General features: G+C 41.9%; 1 protein-coding gene across 9 annotated transcripts in view; it reads left to right on the forward strand.

Annotated features, from left to right (window-relative positions):
• AGTPBP1 (ATP/GTP binding carboxypeptidase 1) overlaps window positions 1–20,239 on the forward strand; it is a 129,701-nt gene that overhangs the window by 18,234 nt on the left and 91,228 nt on the right. For all 9 annotated transcript variants that reach the window (XM_061626652.1, XM_061626690.1, XM_061626680.1 and 6 more), the window contains one exon: window positions 1,831–1,924. In XM_061626652.1, coding sequence (XP_061482636.1) covers window positions 1,893–1,924 — 32 coding nt within the window. In that variant the 5' untranslated portion in view covers window positions 1,831–1,892. The remainder of the gene's footprint in view (window positions 1–1,830; window positions 1,925–20,239) is intronic.

Genomic DNA, 20,239 nt, shown 5'->3' on the forward strand with positions numbered 1-20,239 from the left:
CACTGTCTCTAATTACATGGGACAGGGCCTTCTTTGTAGTGGTCCCTTATTTATGAAACACCCTCACTTTGAAGATAAAACTGTTCCCTCACTGATGATGTTTAGATGTCCATTATACATTCTTTACACGGGGATTTGGTGACGGTTTGGTGAATTAATACTAAATTGAAGCTGCTTAGTTTTTGGTAGTATTCTTCTGTATATTGGATATACTGTAGAATTTTAATTAATTACTGTAAACCGCCCAGAGAGGTTCGGCTATGGGGCGGTATACAAATACAATAAATAAATAAATAAATTACATCTGTTGAGTGAATGTTTGTATATTTTAAATTTTTATTACATAAACATTTCTGGGGAGGTTATATAAGCTGAATAAAATAGCTGATAAAAGAGGGAGGAAACATTCCCATTGCATTGCTTAAAAGGCTTAGGCTTATGTATTGGGGAGAGACATGGGAGAGCTCCTACTGCAAAAGAGGGGGGTTGTGCAGCTGGTAGCTATAGGACTTGCAGACTGCATAATATCTGGCTCCCAGGCATGCCTGAAGTTTGCCAGGCCCTAGCTGCCTTAAGGGAGGGTTGTGTTATGTCAGCACAGCTTGATATTTTTGTGGATTGTGTCCTAAGTTTATATACTCCAGTCTTGCTGACTTAAGTAAGCTCGGGATCCTTTGGGGTGGAGCACAGATTACATTTCCCCCACCAGCGAACTGAAAGCTAAAAGAAATGAGTAGCAGATAACTCCCTGATACACAACAGTTGAAGTGATGTTTTTCATTGACGCTTTCCCCAATAAAAAGATTAACTGGGCCACATGGATGGCAGCTTTTTAGGAGTGCCAATTTATTATGAAAATTTTTGATAGTTTTCCAACAATAGTAAATGTAACTGAAGTACAACTTGGTTTCTGTTACAAAATTGTTTAAAACATCAAGACATTTTGGAGATCACATAAGTAAATGTTTTGGTAGGCAGAAATTACAGATTGATTATGAAGGCAAAGCATACTACTGCAAAATAAATACTCATGTGTTTACTTAGCAATATTTTTGAGGACATTCTGGCATCACGGAGTTGGAAATTTTAACCTGCAAAAGATTTTTTCCTTTAAAGCAATTACACATTCAGTAATAAAAACTAAAAATTTGTTTAGCTGAAAACATGGAGTAGAATTTGGTAAGGCTTTTTGGTATTGATAGCTTCTTAGCTTGTAGCTAAGATGAAGATTTCCAGACATTTTCACATACAGAATTGCTAGTACCTTTTTTTAATGGGTTATATTAATATGATGTAGCTTCTATGAGGGCTAGTCAGAAAATCCTACACGTCAATTCCCAAATGGAAATTAGTTTTTGTCATTTATGAAGCTCTCTGTGGAAATATAGCTTGGACCTGAAATAGTAATTTTCTTCTGGATTTTGTATAGACTTGTCACTACTTCATTCTTCCCAGCAATATTTCCCACTGATTGCTTCTCCATGACTTTTCCTGCAGTATCTGCCATCTTTGTCAGTGCTGCACTTTCCTTAGCAAAGCACCTTTGCTTTCTCCTTAACCAATGGCTCCAGCTACAATGTTTTTCCGGTCATTTTTGGACCCCGGGCCCCGTATACTGTATTTCTGCACCCACCCCATTCCAGTTTACAATTCCCATGGACTGTCTTGGTTTCTGCAGATGGTGTGGTTTCTGCTGGGGTTTCACAAACATTAGCCTGATTTTCACATTAATTGTTGATAAGGTATGCTTACTATTTCATTTTCATGTGCCAAATATTTAATTTGAGTATACCCTCACACACACTCTTCTTTCTTTATTCATTTTAACAGATCAGCAGAGATGTTGCTATGAGGAACTAAACTTTCCAAATTAATATGAAGAACTTTTCACAATGAATAAAGGAAAAATGGCATCGGAAAAAAGGTAAGGGGAAGGGAGAAGAGATATAGAGAGTGTGTAATCTTACTTGCAGGAATTGTTTTGATAGCTGAGGTTGTATTCCTTGAAGCTCACTTGTAAACTGAACACAAAGCCACTATGCTTATGCAGATAATTAAGAAAATCATTTTTTGTTATAGTTAGCTAGTGATCTAAATTTAAATGTGTGTTTTTATTGTGTATATATAATTGTTGTAAATCATTTTTACACTTTGTAATGCAATTATGGTATACAAGTATTTTTATCAATAAATAAAATTACACTTGAGTGAACATTCCAGAAAACTGCTTTATGTTCACTCTAAAGCACAACATGAAAGCTTTAATTAGAGATTAAAATTTGTCCCGGTTAATTGATAGGTTTTGGAGAGGAAAAATTCTAAGGCTCGTAGATTGGTTTCTCAACAAACTTGCTGCCATGCAAGTTGCGGAGATGCAACATCTCCTTCCTTCAGAGACAAGATTATTTGATGAAGGAGCTTGAATAATTATGGCCTAGTTTACACATAATGCTAACTCCAGCCCATGCATGTAGTACTGAACTATGAGTGAGTCCAAGCAAAGCAACATCCTCTCATGCTTCAGTCCATCTGGCATAGGAAAGAGGCCTGGTTTGCTGCATACAAACATGATTTATAGGACATATAGCCAATTATGATACTTGCTACTAAATGACCAAAATACGTAATTGGTTCTAGCATATTTTCCTTCAGAATTTTTGATGATAATACCAAAATCTACCATTGATTTTGATTGATTGGTGTGCATGCTAATTGAGTAGGATTTTTCCCATTATCATACTTAACAGTAAGTAAAACCTTGCAAGTATGCAGATAATAACCTTTGTTGTGTTTTTAGCCATCTGCATTTCATCACTTTTTTTAAAAAAAAAACCTTAACTTTTAATAGTGTAATCTTATTTCATCTTTTATTTGTGTATTAAATTTATATCCCATCTTTCTTACCAGAAGGAGCCCAGGGTGGCAAACAAAGCACTAAAAACATCTGTAAAACATCTTAAAAACAAAACATCTTAAAAAAAACTTTAAAAATTTTTTTAACAGTTCCAACACAGATGCAGACTGGGATAAGGCCTCTTCTTAAAAGGCTTGATGAAAGAGGAAGGTCTTCAGTAGGTGCTGAAAAGACAACAGAGATGACACCTGTCTAATATGTAAGGGGAGGGAATTCCAAAGGGCAGGTGCCACTACAGTAAAGGTACTTTGATGTAAGATACAGTGTGGAGCAAAACACACATGCACAAGAGCAGCAGAGTATTTGTACATATTTACTACAAAATCCTTGATGTATACTGTCCGTAAATAAAAATGCATTTGTACAAACATCCAGAGCTTTGAATTCAATCAAAGGACTGGTGAACCACTGAAGAAATGGAGGTATAAAAGGACATAATTTAAAGTGGCCAACAGACATTCCAAAAATGGAGTTGTAGCACAACTCACAGGAGGATTCCAACTGCAGCAAACATTTTGCAAACTCTAAAAAAAGTCATATTGTCTTTTCTGAACACAGTGGGAGTATTCACACACCACAGTAAACCATAGTTAATGGTTTACCATAAATGTACAGTTGGCTCCCACTTTGTTGTTGTTGTTGTTATGTGCATTCAAGTCGATCACGACCTATGGCAACCCTATGAATCGGCAACCTCCAAAAGTATCTGTCACAAACCATCCTGTTCAGATCTTGTAAGTTCAGGTGGCTTCAATCCATCTCTTGTTTGGCCTTCCTCTTTTTCTACTCCCTTCTGTTTTTCCCAGCATTATGGTCTTTTCTACTGAATTATGCCTTCTCATTATTTGTCCAAAGTAATGATAACCTCAGTTTCATCATTTTAGCTTCTAGTGACAGTTCTGGTTTAATTTGTTCTCACCCAATTATTTGTCTTTTTTGCAGTCCGTGATATGCGCAAAGCTTTCCTCCAACACCACATTTCAAAGGAGTTGATTTTTCTGTTACCCGCTTTTTTCACTGTCCAACTTTGACATCCATACATAGAGATCGGGAATACCATGGTCTGAATAATCCTGACTTTAGTGTTCAGTGATACACCTTTACATTTGAGGACCTTTTCTAGTTCTCTCATAGCTGCCCTCCTCAGTCCTAGCCTTCTTCTGATTTATTGACTATTGTCTCCATTTTGGTTAATGACTGTGCTGATCCTTGACAAGTTCAATGTCCTCATTGTCATCTTTAAAGTTACATAAATCTTCTGTTGTACTTTAGTCTTTTTGAGGTTCAGCTGTAGTCCTGCTTTTGTGCTTTCCTCTTTAACTTTCCTCAGCATTCGTTTCAAATCGTTACTGGTTTCTGCTAGTAGTATGGTGTTGTCTGCATATCTTAAATTATTGTTATTTCTCCCTCCAGTTTTCACACCTCCTTCACCTTGGTCCAATTCCGCTTTCCGTATGATATGTTCTGCATATAGATTAAACAAATAGGGGGATAAAATACACCCCTGTCTCACACCCTTTCCTACTGGGAACCAGTCAGTTTCTCCATATTCTTTCCTTACAGTAGCCTTTTGTCCAGAGTATAGGTTGCGCATCAGGACAATCAGATGCTGTGGCACCCCCATTTCTTTTAAAGCATTCAATTGTTTTTCATGATCTACACAGTCAAAGGCTTTGCTGTAATCTATAAAGCACAGGGTGATTTTCTTCTGAAATTCCTTGCTCCGTTCCATAATCTAACATATGTTTGCAATATGATCTCTGGTGCTCTTCCCTTTCTAAATCCAGCGTGGACGTCTGGCATTTCTCGCTCCATATATGGTAAAAGCCTTTGTTGTAGAATCTTGAGCATTACTTTACTTGCATGGGATATTAAGGCAATAGTTCGATAATTACTGCATTCCCTGGGATTCCCTTTCTTTGGAATTGGGATGTATATTGAACGCTTCCAGTCTGTTGGCCATTGTTTAGTTTTCCATATTTCTTGACAAATTTTTGTCAAAATTTGGACAGATTCAGTCTCAGTAGCTTGCAGCAGCTCTACAAGCCATCTATTCCTGGTGATTTGTTTCTTCCTAGTATTTTAAGAGCAGCTTTCACCTCACATTCTAAAATTTCTGGTTCTTCATCCTACTGTTCTTCCATGAATGAATCTGTCATCCTGGCATCTCTTTTATAGAGTTCTTCAGTGTATTGCTTCCATCTTCCTTTTATTTGATCTCGGTCAGTCAGTGTGTTCCCCTGTTATTATTCAACATCCCTACTCTTGGTTTAAATTTTCTTTTCATTTCTCTAATCTTTTGGAATAGGGCTCTTGTTCTTCCCTTTTTGTTGTCCTCTTCTATTTCTATACAATAACTATTGTAATAGTTCTCTTTGTCCCTACGTACTAGTCACTGTATTGTTGCATTTAGAGTTCTGACTGTGTTTCTATCTCCTTTTGCTTTTGCTTTCCTTCTCTATTTAACCATTTTAAGAGTTTCTTCAGTCATCCATCGAGGTCTTTTTCTCTTTTTAACTAGAGGTATTGTCTTTTTGCGTTCTTCCCTAATAATGTCTCTGACTTCACTCCATAGTCCTTCTGGTTCTCTGTCAACCAAGTTGAAAGCTTCAAACCTGTTCATTTGATCTTTATATTCTTCTGGGATGTTATTTAAATTGTATTTTGGCATTATGAGTGCTTTGTTCTTCTTCTTTAGCTTTACTCTGATTTTTGATACGACCAGTTCATGAGCTGTACGACAGTCTGCTCCTGGTCTTATTTTTGCAAAAAGTATGGAACTTCTCTATCTTCTGCTACCAATTATATAATTTGATTCCTATATTGACCATTTGGTGATGTCCACGTGTACAGTCGTCTTTTTGGTTGCTCAAAAAATATATTTGCAAGAAACAAATTATTAGCTTCACAGAATTCAATAAGTCTTTCTCCTGCTTCATTTCTGTCTCCTAAGCCCCATTTCCCCACATTTCCTAGTTCTTCTCTGTTCTCTACTTTTGTATTCCAGTCCTCCATGATTATCAGCACATCTTGTTTTGGTGTGTGATCAATTTCTTCCTGTACTTCTGCATAAAATCTCTCCAATTCCTCCTTTTCTGCGTTTGCCGTTGGAGCATAGACTTGGATGATGGTTATGTTAATAGGTTTCCCGTTTAATCTCATTGATATCACTCACTCAGATCTTGCATTGTAGCTCCTGATTGCTTTTGCTACATCACTTCTCACTATTAAAGCAACTCCGTTTCTTCTTAATTTCTCATTTCCTGCATAACGTATTTTGTAGTTGCCTGATTGAAACTGTCCCATTCCTGTCCATTTTAATTCACTCATGTCAAGTATTGTAATATTGATACGTTCCATTTCTTGCTTGACAATTTCTAACTTTCCCTGGTTCATGCTTCTCACATTCCATGTTCCCATTGTGTGCGTAGTACAACTCCGGACTCTCTTTTCACATCTGTGCGCATCAGCCTCTGGGCTTCCTTTCGGCTTTGACCCAGCTGCGTCATTAGTCACAGCGCTACTCGTACTTGTCCTTTGTTCTTCCCCAGTAGCTTGGTGAGTGCCTTCTGACCTGGGGGTGTCATCTTCCAGCACTATCTCGTGTTGCATTTTGGATAGTCTGTTCATAGGATTTTCATGGTAAGAGGTATTCAGAGGTGGTTTACTATTGCCTTCCTCTGAGTTTGGATGCATCTTAGTCTGGTGTTTCAGCTTTGACCATTCCGCCTTGGGTGCCCCTGCTAGGAGTAGCCTCGTGGTCTAGACTCCTGACGGCATTGCTCTCAGCTTCTTCTACACTCTCAAACCCCTCACCACGTTAAGGTGTGCATCCTAGAGGGGGGCTCCCACTTTGTTCCTTCCCTAACGTGAACCCTATCTTAGCTGTATGTTTGAACTGGGAACTGTGCTTTGTTTCGCTCCAAAAAACCTTGATGTGAAGCAAAGGTTTGTTCTTGGCTTACTAATTTTGATTTGTTTGAGCGAAAAAATACAATCCCTGGTTTGGATGTAATATTCAGATAGAAAGCATTTTTTGCTCATAGTAGAGGAGGAGCAAAGCTGGAACCGCTTCAGTGACATGTGAACTGGGGTGCTGGATTGGATCCAAAGGTTGCAAAAGCAGAAGGCTTCTCTTTCCATTCTCCTCCTCTCCTTGCTGCTTTACATAATACAAAATTAATAAACAGACACTTCTGGATAGAAATTAGTGATAGCTTTCTTTGTGATGCTTTATGATTGTCCTTTATGATCGTATTGCATGTGGATGTATCACTGTTGGACTTGTCTCTGTTTACTTTAGTAGTGAACATGTGTTTGGAAGTTGTGACTAGTTATAGTTTCTCTCACATGCAAACAATGGAAATTCATGCAGCTGCACTGGTGGTGCAGATTTCTGTGCATGCACTGGAATTTCCTTCTCCTGTCCCCTCCAGCCCCTCCCCCATGCACCCTCAAAATCAGCTCCAGAGGGTTAGGATGTGCAGGGGAGGAGAGGAAGTGGAAGTCCTGTTCTGCCAGTGGAACTAAGCATGCAGAGCATTGGATACAACCAATGTTATGTTTAAAATAAAGTGCTTCACGTGTGGGCTTTATAGTAATTCATTAATTGAAGTGCTTTCTGTGTTGGAATTTGGTAACATGGGAAGCCACTTTTAATCCTATATATTTTTAAGGAAAGTTATTTCCAAGTAAGTGTAATTGTTGCGTACACCTGTTCCAGGATCATTTTACTGAATTTAATAAAACTGTCTAGGTGTGAAGTTTGTGGTTGTAAGCCTAGAGGAATTGTAGCCTTATGACATGAAATGGTTGCCTTGGTAACTTACCAGGATGCAATTGTGTCTGGGTTAGGCTCTAGAATTAGGTCACTATGTAAGAAATGATTAAGCTATAGGTTACACTTAGTTTGTAGCTTGGTGAAAGGCATTTATAGAGGAAATAATGCAAACATGAGGCGTGGTAATCGGTTCCATGTCACAGTCAGGATGTTTAAACCACTTGGAAAGTGGGTCAGTCTTGACAACGCCACTCATCCTTGGCAAGTAGGAAACATTTCCCAGTGAGTGGAAAAGGCCTGTGGAATGAAGGGAAACATTCCTTCTAAGTATGGTTTGCTTACTATTTATTTAACATTTATTTATACTTTCAACTGATCAGTTTATTTCCAAATCAACCTTAAGAGTAACTTCCAAGATCTCCATAACAATTTATTTTAAGTATAGGTCCTAAAGGGTATTTGTTGTATATACTTCATTTTTGTTGGTGCTCTAAATATCTCAAAGTTATTTCTCTAGAATGTCCCTATTTCTTATCTTATTAGTTGCTGATTCTAACACAAAATTCCAGATAGGTAAATCACAATGAAGAGATTAGTGTTTCTGAAAGATGCTATAATTGGAGAATGACTTGCTTTCCTGAAAATGTTTTAAATCTTGTGTTTAAATTTATATATCGGCAAATATTTTAGTGCCATCTACTCTTAACATATGCTAGCAAGTGTATTGTAAAACTGTGTGTGTACCTAGGAAACCTGTGAATGTACAAGGTTCTCTCCTTTTTTTAGAATACCATGTACAGTAATGTTAGCTAATGCTTTAACAAGGGCTTTTTTAAAAGTGAAACTGAGTAGCTTTGCTGTGCTGTGGATAAACTTTGACCAGCCTTTGTGTTTGCTGTGGATAAACTGTCAAGCCTGTGCCTGTGCTTTAAGGTGAAACTGATCAGCCTGCCTCTTTGCTTTGTTATCAGTAAACTGTTAAACCTGTGCCTTTGCTTTGCTAGGGTGAAACTGACCAGATTGTGAGATTGCTTTGCATTAAAGAGATCTCTTGCTTTCTCCCAGGGCTGGAGAGGGAAGGATCCAGTATGATTCAGGGGAGGGGGAGGGGGAGGGTGCCCTGTACATACACTTTAAAGCCCTGTTGAAGCTGCCCCCACCATCTATAAATGGGTGTGGGAACCTATCCCTATTCTTTCCATGTTATTTCTACCTCTGGTGCCAAAGTTTCTGTTAAAGAAGAAATGTACAGGAATTAATCTACTTTGTTAACTGAGGTATTACTGTATTGTAAAACTCTGTGTGTATCTAGGAAACCTTTCTATATACAAGCTTCTGTCATTTTTTTCAGAATAGTTTGCATGGTAAAAGCATCTGAACTCCATTCTCTGATGTATATTTATATATAGTTGTGAGTTGTTTTAAAAGCACATGTATGTTTATATGTCTAAGTTTTACCAAATTGGTGGGCAGTTTTAATTGTGCAAGTTGTACATACAAGTTTGCAAAGCTTGCATAATTCTGATTACAAAGTTGACAGCTTTGACATGATGTAATAGAGCCTGGAACCTTGAGATAGTTTTTATCTGCTACACTGACCCACTGTTATTTGAATGTGTACCAATGTTCAGTTGCTGTGTTAAGCATGTTTTGCAGTATTGCCGTATTTTATTTAGTTATTTATTTATTTGGTTGCATTTATATACCGCCCTTAGCAAATAGCTCTCAGGGCGGTAAACAGCATAGGGTAAAATACATACATGGCAATAATAAAATCACAAAAACATATATGACATAAAAACAAATACAGTTAAACAGAAAATAAAAATAAAGACTTAGTATACAAGATTAAAAAGCTAAAAAGATTAAAGTGATTAAAATGCCTGGGAGCATAAAAAGGTCTTTACCTGGCGCCGAAAAGATGATAGTGTAGGTGCCAGGCGTACCTCTTCGGGGAGGCTATTCCACAACTCGGGGGCCACCACGGAAAAGGCCCTAGATCTAGTAACCACCCTCCGGGCTTCACAATGAGTTGGTACCCGGAGGAGGGCCTTCGATGACGAACGAAGCGAATGGGTAGGTTCATAGTGGGAGAGGCGTTCCACCAGGTATTGCGGTCCCACGCCATGTAAGGCTTTATAGGTCATAACCAACACCTTGAATCTCACCCGGAAGCAAATAGGTAGCCAGTGCAGGCGAGCCAGAACAGGAGTTATATGCGAAGACCGACTGGTCCTCGTCAATAATCTAGCTGCCGCATTCTGCACTAGCTGAAGCTTCCGAACTGTCTTCTAAGGGTAGCCCAATGTAGAGTGCATTACAGTAATCCAATCTCGAAGTTACCAGAGCATATTGTGCAGGAGTGATCAGGCTGTCTCCTATTAGAAAGGTTTTGTGAATTGTAGATTGTTTGTTTATAACTCAACCATCAACAAGTTCCTGGGGCAGCATTAAATTTAAGAATTTAAAACTGCAGTAAGACCAAAACATTAAAACACAATATATAAGAAAAGTGTAAAAGCAAACCCCAAGCAGCATACAAAGAATTAAAAAGGCCTTTGCCTGGTGCCAAAATGACATTGAGATAGGCACCAGGTGAACTTCCCTGGAGAGTGTCTTATGGTCACAGTGCCACTACTTAACAGGCATCCTGTAGCCTTATCCTGTAGCCTCAGATGATTACCTGAATGAGGACCTCCACTGAAGAGCAGGTACACATGAAGATAAGCAGTTCTTCAGGTTTCTAGCTGTGAAGGGCTTTAAAGGTCAAATCTAGAACTTTGAGTTGAGCCTCAGTTGGCAAAGCACAGGTATAATATATGATTCTAATGCCCAGTCCCATTTAGCAGCCTTACCGCTGTATTTTGGATTAATTGCAGTTTAACTATCTTCAAGGGCAACCCCTCATATAAAACATTACAGAAGCTTAAGCTAGGAGTTATCAGATGAATCATTGAGGGCAGGCTTTCTCGACTGTGGTTCTAGCCAACTTAAGCCACATCTGATTTATGTCAATTGGGTCAAATGTTGCAGCAAGGTTAACAAAAGCGACATAAAGGTGTTTGATGGTGCAGTGAAGCTTTCTCTGTCTAGGTAGGATCACAGACGGTGCCTCAGACTATGGTGGTAGAAGGTGCTCCATGCTGCAGGGGCAGTTGGCACCAATGACAGAGATGGATCAGAGAGCAGTCACAGACTGATCTAAAGCTTACAGCTAATTAGAAGACTTAAAGTACATCATATTAATAATAATAAATAAATAAATTTTTATTTTTCAGCCACCTATCTGTCCAGGTTAGGGACACTCTAGGCAACGAACAACAAGAATAAAAACAATACATATACATCAACATAATCAAATTTTAAGCTAAAAAACCATTCATTAATTCAGTTATAACATAAGTTAATCTGTCCCAATCTTGTAGGCCTGCTTGAACAGCCAGGTTTAGGGCTTATCCACACGGGAGTATTACTTCATACTAAAGACACTGTTTTTACCTCTGTTTTTTATTTGCAATGTCCACAATAAGGGCTCAATGCCAGCTGCAAACATGGTGTTTTCTATTCACACTGAGGAGAAGGATCAATCATGCAATTTCCTAATCACCATACCCTCTAATTTAACACTTCCACCACCCTCTGGTTCCCTGGCAACCGAGCATGCTCAGTTTGTACTCCCAGCAGCAGTAGGTTCCATTAAAAACACACACCAAAAGTGTGATTATTTGTATTTTCACTGGTACAGTAAGGTCCCGCTTACCGGCGCTCCGCTTACCGGCGTTCCACTAATGCGGCGGCTTTCCTCCCCTCTTTTAAAGCCGCTTTTGCGGCATTTTGGCATCATTTTTGCGCGACGTGCCCCATTAAACTCAATGGGGTTCTGCTTTATGGTGGGAGTCCGGAACGGAACCCGCTGTATAAGCAGGGTCCTACTGTATAATACAGCTGAAATACAAAATCTTTGTTTGAGCAGTGTTACATTTTTGTGCACAATTTGGGGGGGGGGAGAAAAATAACGGCACCATTTGCAGCAACATAAAAAGGCCAGCAGAATGGAGGGGAGCATCTGGAAGTTGCTTGTTGGCCCACAGGAAATGAAATGAAAAAAGGGAAGAGGGAGTGGGCGTGGAGAGGGGAATGGTTGACACACCCACCTAAAAGCATTGGAGCAAAGCATCTGCAAGCACTAGAGATATGGAATGAAGGTGTTTTTTTCTTCCCTTTTTGTAATATCAGTGGATTGGATTAGTACGAATTTACAGGGGGAAACTGTGAGAAAGCTATTTGCTGGTAGCGTCATGTGAACCATGCAAATTTAAAGGAAATGAGAGTAGCACCAAACACATTAAACCACTGTGTAGATGAGCCCTTAGCCTACATGTCTATTGTGTATACTGTTTTGAGTGGAGAATATTGTGCAATTAATGGATTCTTCTTTGTCTCCTTTTGTAAATGTGGAAGACACCTATCAGTCATTTACTTATGTCAAGCAAAGACTGGTAGTTATGGGGCTGGTTGGTGGGTTTTTTTTGAGGTGGACACTAAATTTAGAATTATATGAGTTAAATAAACCAGATTTCAATTTAAAATGGTCACTTTTAACCAGAGTGGATTAATTTAAATCAAGGTGATTTATATCATGATAAACGATTCTATTATTTAAATCAAGATAAGTGAATCATTTCACTAGGAAAGACAATAATGCTGGGAAAAACAGAAGGGAGTAGAAAAAGAGGAGGACTAAACAAGAGATGGATTGATTCCATAAAGGAAGTCACAGAACTGAACTTACAAGATCTGAAGAGGGTGGTTTATAACAGATGCTATTGGAGGACACTGATTCATAGGGTCACCAGAAGTCTAAATCGACTTGACAGCATATAACAACAACAAATGAATCATGATTTAAATCACCAAGAGAAACCCTTGATTTAAATCAATTTTGTCATTTATAGAATCATAGATTAGTAGAGTTGGAAAGGGTCTATAAGGCCATAGAATCCAACCCCCTGTTCAATACATGAAATTACAGTTCACATATTTACAACAGGGAATAGACTTATTATGACCTGCCATGATGCTCCAAATTAAGGGGCATGTTATGTAATATAAAATAAGAACATGGCACCCAGTGGCAACTCTTAACTGTAACTTTCTGTACTGTAAACTTCGGTTATAGATTCTAAAGCTAGTTAACTGATTAAATAAGGACCTAAGCTTTTTTCTATTTACATCCAACATAGCAAACAGCTTATTGAACAACACTAATAGAGACTTGACAAATGATACATTCTCATAATGCATTACAAAGTGAATTATTTTATTTAATAATCATATCCACATCTTCATCCACATCATTTTTCCCTATAAGGTGTTTCATTGTGATATTTCATCATTCTTGCAACTAGGCCCTGCATGTCCTCCTTGCATTGCTTATGCTTTGCACATTTCCTTTTTTCCAGGGAAGGAATTTGTTTAAAATATTCCCAATAGGGTCTCTCTTATGCCCAGAATCCATGACAGTTTTTCTGTGGCAAAAGAGTGGGGGAATATAGGAACTGGAAGCTGTGTCTGTACTGTAAGAGTGTCTTCACTCTTTTCTTTCCAGTCCTCTCCACTGTTCCATTCTACATTGCCTCCAACTGACCTTTTCTGTATTGTCTCTGTCTTAATTATAGTAATTAAAATAATCCTGTTTCAGATATAGATCTAGAATTAATTCACAAAAAACTCTAACACATTGCTTTGAAATCCCATCTGGGGTTGAAACTGATCTGTAACACTTAATTATCTCAGTCAATGCAAAGGCAACACTTGGTTCGTATAAAATACTTTATCAGACAGCCCATTGATTTTTTTATCTTTATCAGACAGCCCAACGATTTACACTTGCTTCCACATTATGCTGTGTGAATGCAATTAAACAGTGTTACTCCTAATGAAATGTGTTGTAAAATGAAACTTTAATGTAAAATATTTTCATTAAACTTACAAATAACTCCACTGCCTGTCATGGATCCAGAAGCATCTTTGGGTAACCTAACACAGTAGTCAATTTACAGCCACTGTGGCTTGTCTTTTAAACTAGGCCAACTAGATTTCATAACAGGGCCATTCTCAAGTGACTCATGTAACTGATATCATTAAACACCTTTCTTTACCTGGGAACTGAACAACAGCTTTGATAGCATAAACACATGGCCTGAAATCCAGAAAATGAAAATCCCTCCCTAAGCTCACCTCTTCCTCTCTCTCCAACTCAGGACAAACTTCATTTTGCCAAGTTAGGCTAGGCATTCAGCTCTTGCTCTTCAACAGTAGCCTTTAAGGCAGAGGTAGCTGACAAGGTGTTCTCCAGACGTTGTTGATTCCAGCTGCCGTTAGCACTTGCTGGCATGGTCAGTGATGAGGGACAAGGGGGAGTATACAGGGCCACAGGTTCCCCATCTACTCTGCTTTAAGGCAAGAGGATGCACAAAATCACGCATGCAGCCACAGCAGCTCTGGGCAAATTACAAAGAGCAGCTTGGGTTCTCTCTTTTGTAGTCTTAAGGGATAAGGTTAGTTTCTATTCAAAATGTACCATTGGTCTCACCTGAAAGGTGATTTTCATAGGAAGGGGCCATCACTGTGGGAAATAGTTCCACCTATCGTGCGAAGGCAAGAATGTTTTTGAAGTCAAGACTAGGGACGTCATGCCCCTCCCACTCTCCAGTTCATTCGTAGCGAGTCTAAAAGAGATATCTAAAAATACAAGAACAAGGCCAACAGGCCTGCCAGGAAAATAACATAATAGTCACATGCATAACAACATGATTCTAACATAACTTCATAACATAACAGAACTAAAAGTCTTGACTTCACTCTTAAATTTAAATATAATATGGAAACAATAACATGTAACCCATTGATAAAATCGCTAGTCATCCTCCAACTGGGAGGGTCGTGATGGCCCCTTCCTATGAAAATCACCTTTCAGGTGAGACCAATGGTACATTTTCCATAGGAAGTGGGCCATCACTGTGGGATGTACCAAAGCAACCCATATAGGGAGGGACCACCCACATGTTAATCCTCATTAAGAACCTGTTGCAACACTCGTCTGCCAAAAGAAGCATCAGCAGAGGCATAACGATCAATTTTATAATGTCTTATAAACGAGTGTGGGGAAGACCAGACTGCGGCCCTACAAATATCGGCAACAGGAGCATTAGTAGCAAAAGCAGCCGAAGTGGCAGCTGACCTAGTAGAATGAGCTGTTATACTAGCAGGAACTGGCAGCTTCAGGGACTCATATGCTAAGGTAATGCATGCCCTTAACCAACGGGATAAGGTAGGATTGGATACTTTATGCCCCATAGACCTTGGATGAAAGGATACAAACAGAGACTCCGTTCGTCGAATCTCTTGGGTCCTAGACAGGTAGGTCTTGAGAGCCCTCCGGACATCCAACGAATGCCAAGCCTTCTCGAGAGGATGGGTAGGATTCGGGCAAAAGGAAGGCAAAACAATGTCCTGGTTGCAATGAAAAACTGAATCGACCTTGGGACGAAAGGAAGGGTCAGTCTTCAGCACAACAGAGTCCTTATGGAAGACGCAGAGGTGTCTAGCAGAAGACAATGCGCCCAACTCCGAAACGCGTCTGGCAGATGTGATTGCGATCAGAAACAGGACCTTGAAGGACAGTATACGTAGGGGCACAGTCCTGATGGGTTCAAACGGAGGGCGTTGCAAAGCCTGCAGAACTTTCGGCAAACTCCATGAGGGGAACCGATGGACAACAGCCGGAGAGCGTAGGGCGACTCCCCTCAAAAAACGTTTGATGAACGGATGTGAGGAGATATGATCTCCAGGAGAGGACACTGAGAGAATGGATGACAGAGTAGACGCCTGTCGATGTAGAGTGTTGGGTCGAAGTCCCATCATAAAGCCAGTATGGAGAAATTGGAGCACCTGGTGCACAGTGGCCTGGGATGGATCGTGGTGGTGGGACTGACACCACTTGGAGAAAGCCACCCAGGTATGTTGATAAATGTGAGTGGTAGATGGTCTTCTCGAGGCCAAAATAATATCAATCACAGCGTGTCTCCGTTCAAACGCCACGCTGTTAGATTGAGCCAAGTAGGGTCCTGGTGCAGTACTGGGCCCTGGGATAGGAGGTCTGGCCTGACTGGAAGTGTCCAAGGATCCATCATTGACATTGCCAGTAGATCTGAGAACCACGGTCGGCGTGGCCAAAATGGTGCTATCAGAACCAGCTGTGCCCTTTCGGTTCGCGCCTTCCTCAAGGTTTTGGCTAACAATGGTATGGGAGGAAAGGCGTACAATAGACCGTCTGGCCACGGTGTTGTCAGAGCATCCACTGCTTCTGCTGTTGAGTCCAGGTATCGAGCAAAGTACCTTGGAAGCTGGCAATTGTGACTGGAAGCAAACAGGTCGACTGAGAGGTCGCCGAACCGACACTGGAGACGATGGAAAATGGCTGGATGAAGTTTCCATTCTCCTGGGAAGACCTGTTGTCTGCTGAGCCAGTCTGCTGTCACATTCCAAATCCCTCTGAGGTGCTCTGCTTTCAGGGATTGTAGATGTTGTTCTGCCCAGACAAAGATGAGGGAGGCTAAGTCCTGCAGAGGACGAGACCTGGTGCCCCCCTGTCTGTTCAAATGTGATTTTACACACGTGTTGTCTGTTCGAATGAGCACATGCTGCAAAGGGAACAGAGATTGAAAATGACATAGAGCCAAGTGGACAGCCTTTAGTTCCAGCCAGTTGATGCTTCGAGATTGCTCTGCGTTGGGCCAAATCCCTTGAACGTACTGGGAGTTGCAGTGGGCTCCCCAACCTATGAGGCTGGCGTCTGTGGTCACGACGGTTCTGCGGGGTTCTCTGAATGACGTGCCCTTGGAGAGGTGTTGAACCTTGGTCCACCAGCGGAAGGAGAGGCGCAGAGCGGGGCTCAAACAAACTTTGCGATGGTTGGAGCTGGCAATGTCTTTTTGAAAAGGCAACAGAGTCCACTGAAGGGGCCGAGTGTGAGCCCGAGCCCAGGGCACAATGTGGATTGTGGAGATAAACATCCCGAGCGCTCTGGCGAGAAGCATGACGTCTGCGGATGTTTGTTGCATCAGGGACCTTGCGATGCTTGTGATGGCAGTGATGCGATCTGGAGCCTGGAAGACCATTGCCTGCAGGGTGTCCAACATTGCCCCAAGAAGTAGTAGGCGTTGGGTTGGTTGGAGATGGCTTTTGTTGAAGTTGACAAGCCAGCCGTAGGTCTGCAAAACATTGAGGGTGATCATTAAATGATGATGAGCCAGCTCTTCAGATTTGGCCCGTATGAGCAGATCATCCAAATATGGGTAGATATGAACCCCTTGGGTCCGAAGGTAAGCCACTAGGATGAGTAGCACCTTGGAAAATACTCTTGGAGCAGAGGAGAGGCCAAAAGGCATCGCTCTATATTGAAAATGTTGGTGGCCAAAAGCAAACCGAAGAAACTTTCTGTGGGCTATGCAAATGGGTACATGGAGATACGCTTCCTTAAGGTCGATAGAAGCCAGGAAGTCTCCTTCATGCAGACTCTCGGTAATGGAATGGAGAGATTCCATTTTAAACTTGCGGCATGTTACAAAACGGTTGACAAACTTGAGATCCAATACCGCCCTCCAAGATAAATCTCGTTTTGGCACAGCAAATAGGAGGGAGTACACCCCTTCCGATCTCTCAGTTGTGGGAACTGGCTCTATTGCCGCTATGTGCAAGAGGTGGTGTATAGCTGTCTGCATGATGTTGTGCCTGGCTGGTGCCCTTGGGCAAGGAGACGGGTGGAATCTGTCTGATGGGGTTGCCCAGAACTCTATGGTATAGCCATAAGTGAAGAGGTCCCTGATCCAGGAGACCTTAGTGAGGCGCAGCCATCGATCTCCAAAATTAAGTAATCTGCCACCTATGGGGATGGCATTAATACTACTTGTGTAGGCGAGGACCTCCCCTATATGAGGACGATGAGTTGCCCCTGCGCCCTTGGTACTGACCTCTGCCCTGGAAGCGTCGGTTCCAGGAACCCCTGAATGCGTTGGAATCATAGGGTCTGAAATCGCGGCCTCGTCCTCCTGGCCGCGTTCCTCGAAAAGGCTGGTTAGAATGAAAGGAGGGAAATCGCCTAAAGGGCCTGTGGTCGATGTTCTTGACTGTGGCTAGAACCGGTTTATGGGTGTCTTTTGGATCAACCAGAACTGCCTTTAGAGCTTCCTCGCCGAAGAGTAGAGATCCGGAGTAAGGGGCCTTGGACAGGTTCAATCTGGCCGCTGAATCAGCTTGCCAGTGGCGAAGCCAGAGGGTACGACGAGCGACTATTTGAGTCGTCATGGCTCGTGCCCCTAATTGGGTGGCATCCAAAGTGGCATCGGCCACAAAAGCTGCTGTCTTACGTAATTTCAATAGTGCTCTTTTGAAGGCGACAGGATCAGGGTTAGCGTCCTCTAGAAGGTCATCCAGCCACATCATAGATGCTCTGGAGAAGATGGAGGCTGAGGCGGAGGCACGCATGGCTAGGGCAGTGGCCTCGTGGTTCTTGCGGAGGGCGAAGTCTATTCGACGTTCAGTAGTATCTTTTAGGTGGGATTCCCCTTCCCTGGGCAAGATAGATCATGAAACGAGGCGAGCGATCGGTTCATCTATGCCAGGGACCTCTAACTTGGTGGCGAAGTCTGGGGCTAGGGCGTAAAGTCTGTCAGCCATGTTCTTGAAGCGTCGAGCTTTGAGCGGGTGGGCCCATTCATCGGAAGCTAATTTGGCAATTGGGTCCGGCACCGGGATGTAGTGTTCAGTAGGTGCAGGGGATTTGAGGACCTTGGCCCCTTTGAGAGTTGGAGCGGACGAAGTTGAGGGCGCAGTCTGGAGACCAAGGGTATGAAGTACCCTACGTGCGAGCGGTTGGTAATCTGAGGTATTGAACAAGCGATACGATGTATCCTCCTCATGATCTGAATAGTCGCTCCAGTCGTCTCCTTCAACATGGTCAGTGAAAGTTAACTCCTCCGCATACGAGGCTTCGTCCGTACATCTGCCTCTGGCTACATCGAAGGGATCTGGCGAGCAGGAAGGATGAGCAGCATGGAACGCGCGTTGGTCCATGTTGAGTGGGGGTATGACAGGAACCTGTGGTAGTGACTGCATTTGTGTGAAATAAGCCAGCATGGCTTGGAGTTGGGAGAGGAAATCAGGAGACAGCTGCAGACCAGATGTGTGAGATGTATGTGCCTGGTGGGCTGTTGGAACAGATGTCTGAGGCGGTAAGCCAGAGGTAGGTTCGTTAGGCGAACCGTGAGGGGGAAAGCCAACAAACTCTTCCTCGTCAGAGGCAGTAGCAGGAGAATGGAAAATATCACTTATGTGTGTCTGTGCTGTGGTGGTTGTTGGCACAGAATCATAACGAGGACGCTTTGGTTTACTATGGCTGGAAAGATGTTTTGTCTTAGCCAGTGCTTTGGCATGTCTGGTCTTAGACGTGTTAGTATGTTGTGGCTTGGCTGATTGTGGCATGTCTGGCTGATCTGGCACCATGTGTGTTGATGGTGACATGCCTGGCTGTTCTGCCATCTTATATGAACCTGGGTGCAGTACACTGCCACGGAGGGGGCAGAATGTAAAGACCCGAACTGGCACAGCGTACTACCACGGAGGGGGTAGGATACACTGGCAGATGGCGAATGCACTGCCACAGAGGGGGCAGAATGCACAGAGGTATCCACGTTAATATAATATAGGCCGTTTTAGAGTTGGCACACTCAGATTAGTGCTGTGGGCTGGATTTTTGGCTTGTTCACGGCCCCATAGGGGGCAGGATATGTAATGTAAATCAGATTTAATACAAGTCAGCCACTGATATTAAAGCTCCAGCCTTGATAATGTAATCCAGCCACTAGGATTAAAGCTCCAGCCTTGATAATGTAATCCAGCCACTAGGATTAAAACTCCAGCCTTGATAATGTAATCCAGCCACTAGGATTAAAACTCCAGCCTTGATAATGTAATCCAGCCACTAGGATTAAAGCTCCAGCCTTGATAATGTAATCCAGCCACTAGGATTAAAACTCCAGCCTTGATAATGTAATCCAGCCACTAGGATTAAAGATCCAGCCTTGATAATACAATCCAGCCCACTAGGATTGGAGCTCCAGCCTTAATAATACAATTCAGCCACTATGATTACAGCCACAGTAAAAATGTGTGTAAATCAGCCTTGTGTAAGTTTGTCAGCAGCACATACACACAAACATACAGATAGGTAGCCTGCAGGGGAGGTATCCGAAGCTAAATAGATGGTAACAAAAAAAGGCGGGAATTTTGAATTTCAAAAAATGGCGCCCGGAAAAAAAACGGGCGGGAAAAAACGATCAAAACGGTGCTGAGGGAGAAGGAGCAATGGCGGCCGTCGCAAGCGAACTGGGGGAAGGGCTGGCCAGCACGGACTCGCCGAAAGCCGCAGTAGCGGTTGGAAAAGAAACTCTGGAAGAGCAGGTAGAGGAACACACGGCAGCCGC

This window comes from Rhineura floridana, chromosome 1 (genome assembly GCF_030035675.1).
Source record: "Rhineura floridana isolate rRhiFlo1 chromosome 1, rRhiFlo1.hap2, whole genome shotgun sequence".
NCBI classification, from domain to species: Eukaryota; Metazoa; Chordata; class Lepidosauria; order Squamata; family Rhineuridae; genus Rhineura; species Rhineura floridana.